Source organism: Natrix helvetica (assembly GCF_964273705.1).
Source record: "Natrix helvetica genome assembly, chromosome: 5".
Lineage (NCBI taxonomy): Eukaryota > Metazoa > Chordata > Lepidosauria > Squamata > Natricidae > Natrix > Natrix helvetica.
Genome location: NC_138551.1, coordinates 35,918,327 through 35,938,944, shown reverse-complemented (window position 1 = coordinate 35,938,944; position 20,618 = coordinate 35,918,327). Strand labels below are relative to the sequence as shown.

Genomic DNA, 20,618 nt, shown 5'->3' with positions numbered 1-20,618 from the left:
AGGACAAAGTCGCTCAAATCCGGATGGGATGGACCCCTTTCAGTGGTTCAGTAGAGACGCCCGTTGCGAGTCTTGAGGGACCGCTTTGGGAGGAGTTTGACTCGGTTGCCATCGAGGATTTGGACAGGTTGCGTGGACGTCTGCGACCCACCACATGTTTATTGGACCCGTGTCCCTCCTGGCTTGTACTGGCATCCTGGGAGGTCACGCGTGACTGGCTCCTGGGCCTGGTGAACGCCTCGTTGGGTGAGGGGTCTCTACCAGCCGCCTTGAAAGAGGCGGTGGTGAGGCCCCTGCTCAAGAAGCCTTCCCTGGACCCAACGGACCTAGTCAATTATCGTCCAGTCTCCAACCTTCCTTTTTTAGCGAAGGTTGTAGAGAGTGTGGTAGCACAGCAGTTCCCACGTCACCTGGAGGAAAATGATTATCTAGACCCGCGCCAGTCCGGCTTCCGACCCGGGCACAGCACGGAGACGGCCTTGGTCGCATTGGTTGATGATCTCTGGAGGGCCAGAGATAGGGGTTGTTCCTCTATCCTGGTCCTATTAGATCTCTCGGCGGCGTTCGATACCATCGACCATGGTATCCTGTTGCACCGGCTAGAGGGGCTGGGAGTCAGAGGCACCGTTTTACGGTGGTTTGGCTCCTACCTCTCTGGTCGGACGCAACGTGTGTTGACAGGGGAGCAGAGTTCGACCCGGAGGCCACTCACATGTGGAGTGCCACAGGGATCGGTGCTCTCGCCTCTCCTGTTCAACACATATATGAAACCGCTGGGCGAGATCATCCGTGGTTTTGGAGTGGGATATCATCTGTATGCTGATGATACTCAGCTATACATTTCCACTCCGAACCACCCCAATGAGGCCGTCGAAATGATGTCCCGGTGTCTGGAGGCCGTACGGGTCTGGATGGATGGCAACCGACTAAAACTCAACCCTTCCAAGACGGAGTGGCTGTGGCTTCCGGCCTCCCGGTTCAACCAGGTGCTTCCATCTCTGGCCATCGGGGGCGTCCAACTAGCCCCCATGGAACAGGTGTGCAATTTGGGCGTCCTCCTGGATACCCGGCTGTCCATGGATAACCATGTAACAGCCGTGGCAAGGGGGGCGTTCCATCAGGTTCGCCTGATGCGCCAATTGCGCCCCTTATTGGACCGGGATGCCCTACGCACAGTCACCCATGCGCTAGTGACGTCTCGCCTGGATTACTGCAATGCTCTCTACATGGGGCTTCCCTTGAGATGCACTCGGAGACTACAATTGGTCCAGAACGCGGCCGCGCGGGTGATTATGGGGAGGACTAGATACTCCCCTGTAACACCTCTCCTGCGCGAGCTGCACTGGCTGCCTGTGGTCTACCGAGTGCGTTTCAAGGTTTTGATTATGATCTTTAAAGCGCTCCATGGCAGAGGGCCTAGTTATATGCAGGATCGCATCCTGCCCCACACATCCCTACGACCAATTCGCTCACACAGAGAGGGACTTCTCCGGGTGCCGTCCGCCAAACAGTGCCGGGGGGCGACACCCAGGAGCAGAGCCTTCTCTGTGATGGGCCCAGCCCTATGGAATGACCTCCCCCGTGACATCAGGATGATTTCCGATCTCCGCTCCTTCCGTGTACAGCTGAAGACCCACCTCTTTCAATTATCCGGCCTGGCTCAATCGCAATCGTAATTTTCCCATTCCTCCAAACTGTTTTTTAAATTGTTCTTAAATATTAATTTTATTGGGTTTTTACAATTGGGGTATTTTAAAGCAGATCTTTAACTGTCTATTGATGTAATTTGCTTCCTCCTCCGTGTATGTATGTGTGTTGTGTATGTATGTACGTTTGGTGTTGTTATATATGTTTCATGTTATATGCTCCATTGTACGCCGCCCCGAGTCCTACTTGGAAAGGGAGCGGCTAATAAATCCAAATTTATTATTTATTTATTTATATTTATTACCCCGATACTTCCCTCCCCCCCCCCCACCAAAATTTATTTTGCTTGGATATAACTTAGAGTTTCTTGCTCAGTATCCGAAGTGTGGAATCAATCATATTCATGAGTTTATTAGAATCCATGTAATCAGAATAGTTCTCTCATCACTTTTGGTACTCCTGGATGGTTATTTATTCCTGGGGGAAATTGTGTTAAATACAACATGGGATTATGCATTTTAGTAATATTTAATCTGTGAGCAATGATGTAGGTGATGTACGATAGGTGATGTACGATATGGTCAAAGAAGCAAGATAGTGGTTGAATTTGTGACTTAAGTTCTACTTGTTTTTAGATACACTACATGCATTAAAAAAAACAGGCGGTCCTGATATAACACTATCATAGCCATCATTTTCATTTTTAAAAAATATTAGATCCTGCAGACACCACCAGTTCCATCCTTACAGCAACTTCAATATTCATGATTAATGCATATTTCTATATATTTATCATTGAGACAGTCGTCATTCTATTACATTATATTAGAGGCTCACAACCATTGCTTCTCTGCAAACCATGATATAATTATCAAAAGCTTTTAAGAATGACCACAGATGCCGGGTCAGCATTGAGGTACTTCCAGGCACCACTAGGCATTCCTGTATAACTTCAGATAGAACTTCATCAAGACTCCAAAATAAAATAAAACTATTATTTATAGATTGTTTTAATATAATCTACCCAACCACAAACCAACCTACCCATCCATTAAAAAGGCTAAAAACTGTGGAAAGTACCAGATCTCATAAGGTAACTAGATTTTGGCATAAATGTAGGCATCTTTTTGGTGTTGCAATGCTACAGAAAGAGGTAAAAATGAGTGTAATTTTCATGGAAATTAAAACCTATTAACTAAAAACTCATAGAATTTAATACAAAAAGCTGGAATACCTGTGCTATCCCACATGGATATTCCCCAAACGTGCAGCCTTTTCTTTTATTTCATGTCTTTAATTTGTTTTGCTTGCTATTTCTGACATTTTTCTGCATTTTGTGTAATGTTGCTTATGCAAAAAGAAAATATTGTGAGGATGAAGATGTAAATAGTGACAGCAAAGTTGAGGTAGGTGAAAGTGAGACCTATTTTCCCTTTTCTTTTTGCTCCCTTTTCTTTCAATCCATCTTATTCCTCACCCAGGGAAACAGCTTGCGGAAGAACACATGTACAGTAAGGAAAAAGAGAGATGGCCACAGATGCTTTTGCTAGGGTTTTGCTAGCAGGGAAACGTGGACAGCAAAGTAGGCATCACCATGACCTGGAAAATGTGTCGTCCCTTTAATGGAGCCAACTATAACTGCTTCAAATGTAGGATTGTTCCTTTCTTTTCTCCACTGACAAAATGTGAAGTGATGCACTGAAATGGATCAGGAAATACAAGAATGTCATGGAGAAGACAAACTTCAACTTCTGCAGGAAAACAGAAGAGTGAATTCCAACCTTTCCCCTCCCCTTCTTTGGTAAAGATAAACACAAGATCCAAAGAAGTAGGAGGATAAGAAAAAAATGGTAACAGGGGAATTCAGGAACCAGAATCTCTTTCTGTGGCCCACCAGATTTTGTTGAGTTCAAACTTCCTGCATGCTCAGCCACCATGCCTAATTGTGAACAATAACAGAAGCTGTAATAGCATTTCAAATATTGTAACTATAATTCCTCAGAATTGGTCTTTGGATGGTGCTGCTGAGATTGCATGGTTAGTAACATCAGGCAGAGCACAGACTGTGAGCCGGGATGGTGCAGTGATTAGAATGCAGTATTGCTAACTGCCAGCAGTTCGGCAGTTCGAATCTCACCAGCTCAAGGTTGACTCAGCTTCCATCCTTCTGAGATCAGTAAAAGGAGGTCCCAGATTGTTGGGGGCAATATACCGACTCTGTAAACTGCTTAGAGAAGGCTGTAAAACACTGTGAAGTGGCATATAAGTCTAAGTGCTATTGCTATTGTCCATTCTTGAACTTAGAGCATATTTTGATGGGTATGAATAAACAGCCAAATATTTGCATAAGCAATTTTTAAAATGCAAATTTAGAAACAGTAAATTGAAGAGATTATTATGCTAATGTTTCTATCAGATTATCATATGCCTTCTGCTTTTATTTAGAAAGTGAAATTATCTGATAATCTTTATTTCCAAGTACAAGGTACAGCTTATACTTTGAATAGTATCTTGTTTTACAAATGGTATCTTGTTTTGAGAATAAAATATGGCAATCATATAATGTTAGGGTTAGGGTTAGGAAAAAAAGGAAACCATACTCATTACAATCGTGGATTGAATTGAAGATACACCACCAATTTATAAATGAGAACCGTTTATAAATATGAGATTGTTCAGAGGCATCCTGTTAAAGCTATAAAACAAACACATTTTATGGGATAATACATTGAAGAAAATGCTACCATGTTTCCCCAAAAATACAACATGTCCTGATAATAAGACCATGCCACATTTTTCTGGTGGGCAAAAATATAAGCCCTCCCCCACAAATAAGCTCCCTGGACAACCCCTCACCTCCGACCAGGCAGAGTGCCGCTCACCAACCTTGCGGTATCCTGAAGGTGCGAAGCCATGGGAACTGGGGGGGGGGCAAAGGTAATTGTGTTGCTTAGTGCCTTCGGGATACCGCTAGGTTGGTGAGCAGTGCTGTGCCCTGCTGAAGAGGGAGGTTGTTGGGCGGCTGCTCTCTTGCGAGCGGGCTTCCAATGAGCAGGGCACAACAGCCACCTGGCAAACCCCCTTTCCAGCCATGCAGAGCGCCATTCACTGACCTAGGGGTATCGCCAAGCTGCGTGAAGGCGTGTTCGCTGCCGCCCAGTTTTCGCGGCTTGGCACCTTCAAAATGCCAGTGAATGGCGCTCTGCACGGCTGGAGAAGGGGGTTGCATGAGCAGCTGTTCCACTCCCGCTCGCGCGTCTCCAAGCCTCATGATGCCCTGGCCCAGCTTTCCCTGCAGAGCCAGGGCACCTCTGCTGCCGCCATCCCAGCATGGCTTTTTTGGCAGCTTCCAAACTGAGTTTTCCGGCAGTGGCTGCTCTGAGCGTATGCTCTATGCTTGTGGGCTGGCTGTCGGCAGAGCGTACAACCATAGAGCATACGCCCAGAGCGTTCACTGCCAGAAGACTCGGTTTGGAAGCCGCCGAAAAAGCCATGCTGGGATGGTGGTGGCGGCAGCAGTGGAGGTGCAGGGAGAGCTGGGCCAGGGCATCGTGAGACTGGGAAGCGTGTGAGCGAAAGCAGAACAGCTACTCGCGCAACCCCCCTCTCTAGCTGTGCAGAGCGCCATTCACTGACATTTTTAAGGTGCCAAGCCGGGCGGCGGCGAACAGGCGCTCATGCGGCTTGGCGGTACCCCTAGGTCAGTGAATGGCGCTGTGCCCGGCTGGAAAGGAGGTTTGCTGGGTGGCTGCTCATGAGCGTGGTCGCTTCATGGCTGTTGAGTTGCGCTGCTGTGACAGAGCAATACAGCTATTCGCGGATGAGGCTGTGCCCCGCTCTTTGGGAGCCGCTTGCAAGAGAGAAGCCGCCCGGCAACCCCAAAACAATAAACCCTCCCCCCATAATAAGGCCCTAGCCATATTTTGTGTGTAAAAAGAAAATAAGACCTTGTAACACGGTAAGTCTACAATAAAGACTTCACTTACAGCAAATGTCATATTTATTATGATTAGAAATAGAAGTTAAAAAATTAAAAATATCATGTTTAGGAAAATATTAAAAACTGTTGTTCAAGCAACATAAAAGATCAGCATATATCTTTTCTGAAGTAGATATAATAAAACGAATGTTTCTCATTCACTATTTTTTAAAAAGCTGTTTTGACTGTAACAATTAGCAGGATATATCTTCATAATGCCCCTTCCCCCTTACCAACCATATGTGAAAAGGATGAAAACAAAACAAGTTAGTTTTTGTTTTCCCCAATTAGCATTCCTTAAAATGTATACGCTGAAAGTCAAAAATTGATCTAGCATTGGGATGTCTGCAGTGAATATCAAAAACTGAATTTGCTGGGCCTTGGGTAATTTGAAAGTTTCACTGCCAGCTGTTGTATTAAGGGCAGCCAATTTGGATGGCTTTAAAAGGGGACCAGACAGATTCTTCCAGGATGAGGCTATCAATATTGATACAACTAACTCTCGAATACTAGGCAGGATAGTTTAATACTAATTACAGGGAGGCAGCAGTAGAAAGAGGTTATTGTTTTCTACTCCAAGCTTTCTAAATGCAACCAGTTGGCCAGTTTTGGCAAAGTTTGCTGAAATATATGCCTATGGTTTAGTTAATTTAAGAGTCTTTGAGGATCCCACGTTCAATCTGTGACAAATTACTTGAAAAGAGCTAATAACAGAAATACCTGTGGCTGACAATGTAAAATCCATTGCAACTAAGCCAGTCTTTCCAAAACTGGTAACTGTCAAATGCATTAGCATATAACCTCATCTAGTACATGCATGGAACATGCAATATTAGACTAACTGTAGCAGTAACATGATGGAAATGTAATAAACTAATAATAAAAATTGGTGACTTCTCATTCTATGATATCGATTTGAGTCCTTATTGGAAGTTTGTTTTAAATATCCAAAAGCTATTCTTTCTTTTTAATTATTATTCCCTTTCAAAACTGGTTTTCCAAAAGGAAAAAGAAAAAAATTTGTAGTGTACATATCAGTATCCTTTCAGTATAGAAACATTTCTCAGGTGATCTACAGACTTCTTGGCTTCATGCACTAGTAATGCAATTCCAAGGAAGCACAAAAACTGAAGGAGCTTTTTCAGATCAAGAAGCTCTGGGATTCTGTAGAGCAGTGTTTTTCAGACTTGGCAACTTGAAGATGTGTGAACTTCATGCTGGCTGGGGAATTCTGGAAGTTGAAATCCACACATCTTAAGTTGCCAAATTTTAAAATCACTGATGTAGAACAATCAAAAAGCATGTAAGAAAACTTGGTGGCCGCCTCTATCATAGTGCAAATAATAAATTGGAATCAAAATCATACCTCAAACAAATTATGTAAATAACATGGAGGAGGGGAATGAACATTCTTTAGCAAGAAGCAATCCCTTCGGGAGACAAAAATACAATTTTTGGCCCAGCATTTGGCCCAGTTGGAACAACTTTTTCACAGAACTTAAAAGCTATTTGGTGGGGCTCAGAGTTGTGGATTGAAAAAGAAGAATTTCTGTTACTAAGTTTGTCAGAACTCAGAGTGGAATCCAGCTATAAGAAATCACCAGCCTTGTTGCTGATATCAGTAATATTTCCCCACATATTTACATAACACACTTAGCAAGATCATAAAATAAAATGAATGATATTTACTTGCTGTGAAGAATAGCTTCAGCTCCTGACTCAGAAATATAAGGAGGGGGGGGGGACATTTGTTGGTCTCATATGCAAAGCAACTTGGTCATTTATTTTTCTCTGTACAGAGGAGTGGGGGGGGGGATTTTCAAACTAATAACAACAGGATATTAGAAGAGTATTAAGACAAGTCAATGTGAGGCCATAGTTAAACAATGAATTCTAATAACAACAGCACAGTGCCAATTTAATTAGAGCATTTCATGTTGGACTGTTTTTTTCATCAAGCTCCTGATTTCACTTCTAATTTCCTTTTTTAAAATCTGCTTTATTTGCCTGCAGTACAGCTCGTCTTTCTAGCATCAGCTGTAACATTAGCTTTTCTTTCTAGCATTATCTTTAAGTCAGTTGGCAATGTCATCTAGTATCTTTCCCTTTATTGGTCTCTTTTTCAAATACTGCTTTTTTCTGAAATGTTCATGCCTATTCACATTTATAATACCAGTACCTAACATTATATACCAACTTCCAGAAGAAACAGTAATCTATTAACAATAACCCAGAAAAATATCCTAGTTCTAATGGATGTTTCATCACTATCGCACTCTACCATGTTGCATTCACACAGTCCTGTAGATTCCAATATACTCAGTGCTTTACTTCCTCTTTCTCAGATGTCTCTCTATGGTAGTGATGGTACCAAGTGCCAAAAAGGGAGCACACATGGGCGGGCACCAAGTGCTGAAAAGGGAACACTTTTTGTCATCTGGGCCATGACCAGGAAGAGGACTACCTGCGCTCTCTGGAAATGTACTTCCGGTTACTACCATGCACCGATCAGCTGGCCAGCGTGCATGCTGACACTGGAAAATTGAAGATTAGCTCTTCCAGTTTCTGGCACTACTGCACACACAAAGGCCAGCTGATCATCGCATGCGCATGCATGCCAGAAACTCGGGGAAAAAAACAGGCAACACCGCGACATGGCTCCATGTGTCACTTCGGACACACATGCCATAGGTTTGCCATCATGGCTATATGAGATGCGTTGGTGAAATCTTTATACTTAGGCTTCAATTGCACTCTAGTGCAATCCACCTGATTTTGCGCTGTCCATGCACCATTCTTATTTAATAGGAACAGACAGTATTTTCCTCCCATAATATAGGAAAATAGGTTTACAGATAGCTGTTCAGTTTACATAACTACTTATCAGCAAAAAAAAAAAAAAAAAGCACATAAGAGGGATATAACTATAAAAGCCAATTGGACCTGGCCTGATGAAAATCTTCTCATATATACTCTGCAAGGGTAACTAATGATCATCATTTGGAACATTAATGGTTCATACACCTGTTAATCTTTTGATATGACATACAGCATACTTTAAAATAGATGCCTAAAAAGGAAATAAATTTTGTATCAACATACAAGGAAGACATTGTACAATGTATTATTGTACTTTCTTCCAATAATGCATGTTTGGGGATGAGCAAGAAACATAATGGTCACCATTTTCATTGAATAGTCAAAGAAAGGAGAACTTGGACCAGATCTAAATAGGCAAGGCAGCTCCAAATGAGGTGGCACATGAGCCAAAAATATAAAGCTGCACTGGTACTTAAAGGAACATGAAGACCTAAGTGCGGTTTGCATGCTGGCATTAATCAAATCTAGTGGTATATCTTGTAACATAGAAAAAAGGGAGTTGAGACATATATTTTAATAACTATGGCCATGGGTGAATTATGTCTGAGCCTTGATAAAAGGGTTTGATATTAAAGAAAGCTAATCTGGTTCTAAGTAAAAGACTAGATCAGTGATGGCGAACCTATGGCACACATGCGCGCGCTGACAGCTGAGTTCATTTTTCATCCTCCCCAGGTTCCATAGGCTTTATAGGAGCCTGGGGAGGGCGAAAAGAGCCCCCTGCCCCACGGAGGCCCTCTGGAGGCTTCAGGGACCATCCGGAGGCTTCCCTGATGCCTTCAGAGCGCTTAAAACGACCCTCCGAGCAAACCAGAGCTCGGAGGGTCATTTTAAGCGTTCCGAAGGCTTCAGGGAAGCCTCCGGACAGTCCCTGAAGCCTTCAGAGTGCTCAAAACGACCCTCTAAGCAACCAGTTTACTCCAAAGAATTGAGGCCTTTGAACTATGTTGCTGGAGAAGACTCCTGCATGTCCCATAGACGACAAGACGATCAAACCGGTCAATCCTAGAGGAGATCAACCCTGACTGCTCTTTAGAAGGCCAGATCCTGAAGATGAAACTCAAATACTTTGGGGCACCTAATGAGAATGAAGGACTCACTGGAGAAGAGCCTAATGCTGGGAACGATTGAGGGCAAAAGAAGAAGGGGACGACAGAGAATGAGATGGCTGGATGGAGTCACCAAAGGAATAGGCATGAGCTTAAATGGACTCCAGAGGATGGTAGTGGACAGGAAGGCCTGGAGGAATGTTGCCCATGAGGAAAAGATGGGTCAGACACAACAACAACAAAAGCCACGCTTCTTCATGCCTATTATATGAACAGTTTCTTGTCAAATGGCTCTGTTCATGGTATCTTAGGAAATAATGGGAGTGAATGAGGAATCAATTGTATGGTAGTGATATGGCTGCTAGATCCTTCATGGATAAAATTGCTCATCTTTGCTCAGAGTAATATGTCACATGGATAGTATCCAATATGATGGCTGAGTTAATATTCTGCAGTGTTTGTCTATGGACATTCTCAGTCATCCAGGTCATGGGTGTCCCAAAGAGGCAACTGGACTTTCTTGTTTTCAAGAGGCAACTGGACTTTCTTGTTTTTCTTTGAAGATGTTTCGCTTCTCATTCAAGAAGCTTCTTTAGCTCTGTCTCCCCACCATCCAGTCATAGCTGAAGAAGGTTTTTGGATGAGAAGCAAAATGTCTTCAAAGAAAAAACAGAAAGTCCAGTTGACTCTTGATAAAAGCACCTTTGGGACATTCTGAAGTGTTATTTGGGATTTCTTTAACATTGGACCCTGATGAAGAAACAGGATTCTTTATGATATGGCTTGTGAAGTACATGGATCTACCAGTTGGTGCATACCATCCCTCTTTATTTTCAAAGTAAACAGCAACATTATACAGATCACAGAAAATGCATGATATAGTAAATGGAAGAAAGTAAAGGTGAGAGGTAAGAATCTAGTTCGCACCAGCACTATGCATGATATCTCTCTACCCTTGCCCACTGTCATTGCTTCAAACACTTCCATACACCAAATCATATGGTGCATTTAACTTTTTAAAATTATTACCTCACATTTTTCTAGGACCTTATTAACTCTATCCAACCAAAGGTTTCCCAGTCTGTTTTTCCCCCTCAACCAATTTACTTTTCTTTTATATATTTGTTTTGTAATTTGATCCTCATTCATGTTCTCTGTATAATAGAGTCCTCATCAAAATATTTCTTTCAAATTAGTCAATTTTGTTGTTCAATTCATGTTTCTTTAGCATCCAATCATCCATGACTTTATTTTTGAACATGCATAGTTCTTAAATATAACATTCTAATTGTTCATCATTATGATATCCAAAAAGGAGCTGGTTGTGTATATTTGCTATTCTGTCCCAAGCAGATTAGAATGATAGTTTCAATACCAAAAATCATGAATCATAACATCTATTTAGTTGACCAAACTGCTAATCGGCTTGATTGGTCACCCAGTCAAGGCATAGTATTATGCCTTCTATGTAAAATCAAGAAATATTTGAGATATCCGGAAGCAATATTTGAGTTTCGCATTAGAATACCTGTATAAATAAGAATGTGTTATTGAAGGTACACGATGTTGTTCATTAGGTACATCTACTTAGAACAGCGTAGTGATGGATGCATTATAAATCAATCAAAAATACATCAGCTTTAATAATTAATAAATATGATCATGCAACAAAACTTTTGAGTGACCTATAAAACAACCAGACAGAAAGGTAAGATTTAGCTCTACTTAACAAGGCTCCAGTCTAAAATATTAGGGTCAAATTCCAATTTGAAAGCAGTTCCAGGAGTACAGCTCCCATTATATAGAGTACAAAAATCTGGACAATCACCAGATGACAGGAAGGTTTTCTCAAAGTACATGCAATTATATCTTTCTTATGAATGCTGCCTTTCTCTTTAATATATCAGTTTTAATATCCAGTACTCTGAAGTGAATCACACAACCTACCTACCATTTGCTGAAAATCATTTGGATTCTCAGCCAGCAACACAACATGAACTGCACAGAAAAAGTATATTCACATTTCTTAAGCATACACCTGTACATTGCTTATAAAATTCCTTATACACATGTCTGTAGGTCAATTAAACAACCAAGGGAACACCATGTATTCTTATATTAACATTGTGCAATACATTAAATAATTTGTTATATAGTCCATGCATTATTATATATGCTTCACTTCCATGTAAATAAAATAACTCAGAATCAATTGGATTGCTTCAGGATATTTATTCATTTATTTGTATCCCACATTTACTATTTTTACAAATAACTTAAGGCAGTGAACATAACCAACAGACCTCGTATTTTTCCCACAACAACAACCGTGTATATATGCCTTGATTTTTTTTCTTGGAAGTTAATATTTATTTCATCAGTTTAAATTCTATTCTTAGATATAGCATTTTATCTTCATACAGCTCTCCAAAATAATCCTTCCAGCATTCTATCATCTCAGATTCAACACAAATATTTCACCACTTTTATCTATAATTACATTTACTCTTTGCGTAACCATCTTCTCTTTCAAAACATGTTTAATTTGCATCCATGTGACTCTGCATTTCACTTTTTATCTTAAGCATTGCTTACTCTCTTTGACCACTTTGTGGCAACTCTCTCTCATCTATCTCTTATCTATCTAACTCTTATCTATCTATCTATCTATCTATCTATCTATCTATCTATCTATCTATCCATCCATCCATCCATCCATCCATCCATCCATCCATCCATCCATCTATCCTTTCTTTCTATCATCTTTCATCTACTGTATGCAATATCTCTGTCATCCTTTTTTGCAGCAATTATTCTATTGTGTCCATTTTTCTCATTCACACCCACCTTCACTCTATCATTCCACCAAGTAACTTTCTTCATTACTGTGATTCCTCACATTTCTATGCCACTCTGAAACATAGACTGCCATCATTTGCACCCTGTTATAAGCAACTTCCACATTCTGCTTTTAATTCATTAGTTCAGGAGATCTTCCCATACTGTTACACATGAATGTATTGTCTCTTCCTATAATTGCTCATTTTCACTCATTTCTTTCACTTATTTTTTTTTATTCCTACCAATTCTCTGAGATCCAGTTTTGACACTACCTAAAAATATTGTGTCAATATTAGAATCTTTCTCACCCATATATCCTTGCTTAATCTTTAATCTTTCCTTATAAGCAAATTAGACATTAAACCAGTTATCATTCTTATTTCTTTTTATGTTTCCTAATGTTTCACTCACATTTTCCGCATTTTCTCAACTCATTACCAGACATCCATTTATGTCACCTATGACAATATTTCCCCCCTAGTCACACTCAGAACATTCCACCATTTTTTCTTAAATTCATTTCTGGCTCTCTGATTATCGCCTTTCACGTGAATGAATCATGCAGTAATCATCAACTTTGGGTGGGTGAATTCCTAGTTTTATATCCCCAAACAGACCAGACACCTTCATGAGATCAATTCATAGTTTGTATTATATATTAGATTAAACCTTCACTTCCTTGCATATATTCGTCCAGGCTAATACACAAAATAAAACCACATTTATATGGATTACAGCTTCGTTTTCTCTCACACACTTAGGCTCCCCATGAAGGTTTTGGTTGATCACAATTTCTACACTATATCCTGGGTCAACATACTAGATATAATTTGTTTGGATTTTTTTTTTATTTGTGGAATTTATTCACTGCATTACTGGCATTGGACTCTAGGAGATTTACAGGTATGTTTGTAGGGTGTAGGCAATTTTTTCTTGTTTTTACAAGATAATTTCTAGATTAAAAATTTTCACTTGGAAGGACACAGGTAAAAATGGGCTGTACTTATATATGGCATATTGTCATAAATGTGCCACATAATGGGTTGTGCTTAGCAGGGAATGGTACATATACAGTACAATGATATTATTCAGGCCTACATCTTGTTCTACATTTTCCCTATCTTACTAAAAAGCATGAGTTTTTAATCTGTTATACTGTTTGGATTCTTAGATGTATTATGTTTATTGGGATTAGTATTAGGTATACTAACCTAGTGATTTTGGCTCAAGAGAGTTAGAAATATAATAAAAAGCAGGATCATTTCCATAGCAACAATTTGTCCCTAAGCAGCCAATTACCTTGAATACCAGAAATATTATTTGCTAAAACTGGGGAACAATCTATATGCATTTGTACCACAACTTTATTTAATATGATACAAATGAATGATGATGCACCTTGCATATATACATATACAAGAAAGGCAGAAAGTTCTGACAACATGAAGTATGTGGTTGTACCATGAGATATGACCCTGGACTACAAATAATCCTTCAGGTATCAAAGTGTGTCTGAATTATAAACAGATCTGTAGGCTAAAATATAAAGTGTAGGAGGAATCCTGGTTATATTTAATGATACTTTATATATCCAATAAAGAATTGCATACAGTTCTGAACATTATTAGCAGCATCAAGGAATATCATACCTACCTTGAAACTTTGTGAAAACTTAGGCAATATATTAATGCAGTATGGTAATTATGGTAATTTAGGAAAACACCAAGAACCAGTTTTGTAATATATTATGTTATAATTGGACTAGCACAATATTAAGTAACTAAATAATTAAGTCAAAGCACATACTTTCAAAATCTGGAAGTGGGATAACTTTCAATGCATTAAACCTCCACTCTTAAATGTGTTTAATGAAATCCAAAGGCAACAAAAGGCCTGGGTTCAAAAACATGACTCTTTTAACCAAGAATAAAACAGATCCAATAACAGGAAATATAGGAAAGAACCTATCAATCTCAAAGTACGATTTTCTATTATAGCAAGCAGTACAAACCCTTTGCTCAAGGATATAGGTGTGTTGGTAGCCTGGGATAGAAGTTTGTAGTGGATGCATAGTTTTTACATATAGGCTATGTATTAGGATTCAGGAATGAAGATGCTATGCATGATGATTAGGTCACAAGCCACTACATTTCATTATACTGAAAATGAAACACCGAACAAATGAAATAGCAAAATATCATCTTCAAGGCTTCCCTACCTTCATTGTAGAAGAAAGCACACCATAGGTAACAGAATTTCAATTAGAGGTTTTCACAGTTTCAGGAATGTTAGCAGATGTTTAATTATTCTCTTTCCCTACTGTAAGTCCAGAAAACGTAAAGCTTCTATCCTAATTACCCTTTCAACTGTACCCACTTGATAAAAGTATACTATACCATAATGTTGAGAGTTCTGGGTCTGCTCATTTCATCATCACTCTCCAGAGGCAGGATTTCATGTGACAATTCCTCTTGCCGTCGTCTACAAATATGCACACAATTCCTTTGTACCACTGAACGAAAGGCTTGGAGCAGAACAATGCTGGCAGCACAGCCCATAGCTGCATCCTGAAACCCACAAAATAACTTCTATGTTGATGCTATGCTTAAAAAACAGTAGCTCGTTGTCCCTGCAAACAGCCTACAGTGCAGCTGCAGCCAGTCAGCTCCCTCCAATCATTTCCTTGGGCTGTAATCATCTGATCACAACCAGATAGCTTGGATGCAGATATAGGAAAGATTTGATCCACTGTGTGAAACATACGCACTTGCACACAGACACAGTTAAGACAGTTTTTGTTCTTTTTTTTTCATGGTGACTGTTTCTGAAAATGCATGAGAACCATTCTGCTTGTTTTAGGAAATAATCCTTCTTCTTGTGATCTCCTAATCACAATACTCGGAGGCTTAAACTAGCTGCTTAATAAAAGCTGGAAAAAGCATGCATAAATGCCTGCTAACAATCATATACAGGAACTTCAATTATAAAGGAAGCCAAGAGAATGGCTATGGATGAATGAATAAAACAGAACATCTTTACGCTGATTTAAAGCAGAAATATTTTCTCTAGCCTCTGCTTCATAGTCAGAGTATAACAAGCATGCTGGCATGTTAAAGTAAATAGTCACATGAAAATAATAGTAAAAGAATTGTACAGTGCATGTCCCTAGATGAATGACAAACACCTCTGTTTAGTTCCAACATGTTTTCTAATTATTTTTCTGGGTGAGCCCAAGACAAGTAGCCTAGCTGTTTCTCAGAATTGGACAGTGATGAGGGTGATGAGGATGGATGGATGGATGGATGGATGGATAGATAGATAGATAGATAGATAGATAGATAGATAGATAGATAGATAGATAGATAGATAGATAGATAGATAGATAGATAGATGCATAGACAGACAGACAGTCAGGCAGACAGACATAAATACAAGACATAGGTATTATGTATGTGGCAAATCTAAGAGCAGCTCATGTTAAAATCATATTATTAAACGCCAACCCCACAACATCACAAAACCAATTAAAAGCATTTAATAATCATTAAATAAAAAGACTGTTTATCAGTTACCAATGAGTACAAAATTAGGAACCTGGTAGAATTTTTTTCCAGTCAACACATTTTATGAAAAGTCAGACGTTTCTGTGAACAAGGACCTGGATGGCGATGGCAGTTGATGTTGCAGGTTTGGTCTTTAGGGGGGGGGGGGGGGGAAATCAGAAAGGCGTCCTTCTAGGTTTTTATTTTTTACTTGCTATCATAGAGTAACAAGGCTCTACTCCTACAACAACTTAGTATATAGACTCTGGCCGAAAGCAGCAGTATTGACAAATCATATGAACCACTTCTGACAGAGATCAGGATCTAAATGATGTAGAATTATATAAGAAGGCAAGAGGACTCAAAGAAAATTTGCTCTTCCTTATTCTTTTCACCTTCCAAATAATCTGAATTTGTTGCAAATGCCTTTTTCTCACTAGGAAATATCAATGGCTTTTTCTGAAACAAGGACTTCTTGGTAGATCTGCAATTGTATCTGCCTTCACTTTAAAAAAATGTTTATAGTCACTTACACACAAAGGCGCTTGCTGTTTTGGGTGGCAATGGGAGTCATTGAGTTTCATAGGGATGTGAGCAAGCTGATGTAATCATTGGAACAGTTCTTTGACGAATCCAATTGCTTAAGAAAACAAGAAAGAGATGGTGCTAACACAGTTCTTTCAAACCAATTTTGCACAGGGGATGATTAGACTTTAATTGCTCTGGAAACTGTCACACTAAGGAAGCATTTCAATGAAAATATTTATGAAATGAATGAAGTGACTTTTTAAAAAAAACATGTTTACTGTCAATTTTCTTTTTCTGTCTCAAGGTAATTCATACTCTTGCACCATGTCCTTCAACTCTGACAGTTATGCACTAAAGTAGTTCAAGGCATGCTTTTTATAGTTCATCATTTCATTTCCTTAGATACAGTTTCAGCAGCATAGTCACAAAACTGTTATCATTTCTGTTTCAAATAAAGAGATTTCACTGCTTCTCATCTGCATCATTTGGATTCCCATTATGTCCCTAACTATCTGCACATTGGGAGGAAGCAGACCTTTTTTGGCATATTCTTGGCAGCCACTGAGACCAAAGGTCTTGTCATGGCTAATCATAATATTATCAGTCTGGCAGTGTAACTCCCTTCATGGCTTATGTCTTTTCCTTTTACCGTGACTGCTGTATGGTCTTGCTGATATTAATATGTCTTACATGTCAGGCACTGCTCTTACTTTATACACCCATACAGGGATGCTCACAAAATGCTTTTAAGATGTTTGGTTTCTATGGTTACAATATCTAGTTCTGTATGCAGTTCAATGCAGATTATCCCCCCCCCCCCAAATCCCTTAAAATCTATGAAAGTAAATGTCTATAGAAGTTAATAGTACTGGATCAAAGCCAGTCTTTCTGAACATTTTCATAAGGATTGATTAGAAAGGGAGAGAGTGCTTTCAGGTTATGCCTTGAAACACAATTGAGACATATTTACTTCTTTGAAGATCCTACTCACAAACTTCTTGATCTAAGTGAAAAAAAACAGTGGCCATTAAAAAATTTGGAGACCATTGTTTTTGTTGTGTTGTGGTAGTTTCTGTACATACAGTACAAACCTCTCAACTTTAACAATAAAATATAAATGCAGTACCCGTGTCACTGTCCAAGACAGATTCTCAAAGGGCTTCACAGCCTTTGTAACATATAGAAGAAAAACTTTAAGCCATTAAGATAAACAATTGGCACAATTAATACAGATGGAGTCAACATTAAAATAATAATTCTTAAACCTAACATCCAAACCCACAAATTTGATATGGTTGAGCAATATCTTAGAGCAAGGTTGTCAAACTCCCAGCCAATGGGCTGGATGCATCATGCGCTGGCCATGCCCACGCCTGGTTTAGTGAAGGGGGAAAAAGTCCTGATACATCATGTGATACCGCCATGACGATGTGAGTTTGATACCCCTGTCTTAGAGAGAACTCTACAGTCATTTGACATTATCAAAAGAAATAAAAGTCTATCAGAATTTTACCATTGGCTTTTAACACTGCAATGTCTGTGTATCAATAGACATTGGATGGATACAGAAACAATTGTGCAAGTGAGATTTGCTTTAGTTCCTTTTGCTCTATTGACGAATTTATTTTATTTCTGTATAAGCAATTGAGTTCTATACCAATTATTTTTGTTTTCCCTTTTCTTTTATATCTTTTGAACTGCCAAATTGTTCAAAGAATTTATGAGGCAAATAATTCCCCAAGTTTTATTCATACATTACTATTCACAAGTTTTATTTATTTGCAATAGACTTTAATTGTTCTGAAGGTTATGAAGAAAGCAACCCTATTCAATTTTTTTTCAGTGGAATTTGGCAGTCTTATATGTAATCCTAATATAATTCCTACTGAATTAATGCAACTTGTTTCTACAGAAACATATGGGATGGGAGGAAATCCAAATATTTATTGGATTGTTTCCTTTGTACTGATACTTAAGAATTCCCAACCAACACACACATGCATATATAATAAAGAGAGTCAGTATTTACATTTCCTCTTTGTAATGTACAGTATGAATGTATAACATGCAACTGTTATAACTATAATCTCCAAATAATAGAGGTTGTGGTATTCTATCTGGCTCCCCCTACTGTCATCTCAGAACCACCATCGACTTCCGCTCCTTTCGACAAAAACTGAAGACTCACCTGTTCCGTTTAGCTGGCCTGGCCCATTTATAGTTTTATTCTACCTCCTGGCAGATATTTTAATTGGGTATTTTTAGGGTATTTAAATATTGCTTTTAACTACTTTACTGCAGATATGTACAGTTTCTTATTGCCTCCTCTTTGTGTTTGTATTTTCTATTTATTGATGTGTTTTTATTTGACTGTACACCGCCCCGAGTCCCTTTGGGGAGAGGGGGCGGTATAAAAATCTAAATAAAAGTAAAGTAAAGTAAAGTAATCTCTACTCCTATTCCTTACTAGGAAGATTGTAACGGGGTTACCATATATGAATTGGGCCTAGGAAACTGGGGCTCTCTATAGAGTTGAGCTATGGAATATGACAGCTTGCTAGATCACTACTAGATGGCAGGAGGATAGCTACAAGAAGTAAATATTTAACTAAGTATATGTCCACAGAGCTGTATGTATAGGTATAACTAAGGGTCAACAACTAGTTCGCTTGTTTCTCAGCTGTGCACTGCTATACTTCATGCTGCCATCCTGCCAGTTCTTCCTGTTCCCTTCCTGTTTTATATGAGCTGCACATTTGTACAACACTCCAACCAAACTTGCTCTTCCTATTGCTAAACAATACAATACATAAGTGACAAGTTAATAGCAAATACGGTAAGTATTTTGTAAAAGCCATTTCAGTGCATTGTATGACACATTTTTATTATGCTTTGTAAATAAAGCACTGCAGTATTTTAGGAAACTTTTAAGGAAGATTTAAGGGATTGATCAAGTCACTTAAATCATGCCAGCAATGGCAGCTGGTTGTACTCCAGTTTTTGAATGACTAAAGCCAGAAGCATTATTTTTTAATAATGGAGCCAGCTCTCTGGAATGGTCTACTTTTGGAAAATTGTCTGTCTCCAACTATGTCCACCTTCTGGAAAAAGCCGGCAATAGAGCCTTTCAGAGGGTTTGGTGTCTGATGCCCTGCATGGTGTTGGGGTTTTATTTGTTTTATGCTTCTTATTTTTTGAGCTGCCGAGAGAACTGTGATTGTGGTAAAATATAGGTTTGATTAATAAATCAAATAATGTATAAATGACAAATAAAGGATAAAGTGATTATTAAAAGAACAGAGTGCAAAGCAACATTTGGGGCAGGGATATATAGGTTTTTTTGGTTTTACTTGCAGGACATTGTTTGGGAATGATTTACTATTCACATAAGCGTTAAAACCAATTCGGGAATTTTTCTATGGGTATTGTGAAATTGATCAGAAAAAAATTAAGCTCTGTACAGAAGACTGAGATACAATTTGCTGATAAAATTATAGTGTGAAAATGACTAGACAGTAAGAGGGATAGTAAGGGTATCAGGCCTGCAGTCATATTCCTTTTTAGGATCTTTGGCCTGCCACACACTCTATTATTTCATTATGCTGTTTCATTAGTGTAGTAATTGGGAGGGGAATAGAAATGAGTAGAATTGTGGAATGTGTTGTTGTCATTCCTTTCTAGAAGCCCAAGGTCATCTTTTGTCTCTGCACCTCGACACCTGACCGGAACCAGCGGGGTGGAGATGCCAGCGTGGAAGAAGAAGATTGGACCATGTGATGGATTTATGGGTGTAGGGATAAGATCATGAACTTTCAACTGAGTCCCAGGAAGCTTTTAGATTTGGGATTTCCACAGTACGATGCCAACATGTCAGTCTTATTAAATTGGAACTTTAAGGATAGCTCTGCCTTGGACTCTGATTTAATTCTGCATGATATTTGGAACACTGACAAAGGGAAGAAGACAAAAGGAATGGACAGCCTATTTTTCCTTTATGCAAAGAACTGGTCATCTTCTCTCTTTCCCTTTCTTCATATGAGCAAGGTGAAACAATCAAGAACCAAACGTCTTGACCTTCACAAGTTGAAAACTGTAGTGAAAAAAAACCAAGACACATGGAAGCAACTGGAACTGCATTTGCAAAGCTAAAAG

At 39.3% G+C, this 20,618-nt stretch overlaps 1 protein-coding gene across 5 annotated transcripts in view; it reads right to left on the bottom strand.

The window, feature by feature from the left end:
- Nucleotides 1-14,954, bottom strand: part of DOCK10 (dedicator of cytokinesis 10) — a gene marked incomplete at its 5' end in the record, with an annotated part of 144,329 nt that extends 129,375 nt beyond the window's left edge. For all 5 annotated transcript variants that reach the window (XM_081956362.1, XM_081956364.1, XM_081956368.1 and 2 more), the window contains one exon: nt 14,793-14,954. In XM_081956362.1, coding sequence (XP_081812488.1) covers nt 14,793-14,954 — 162 coding nt within the window. The remainder of the gene's footprint in view (nt 1-14,792) is intronic.
- Nucleotides 14,955-20,618: the final 5,664 nt, after the last annotated feature.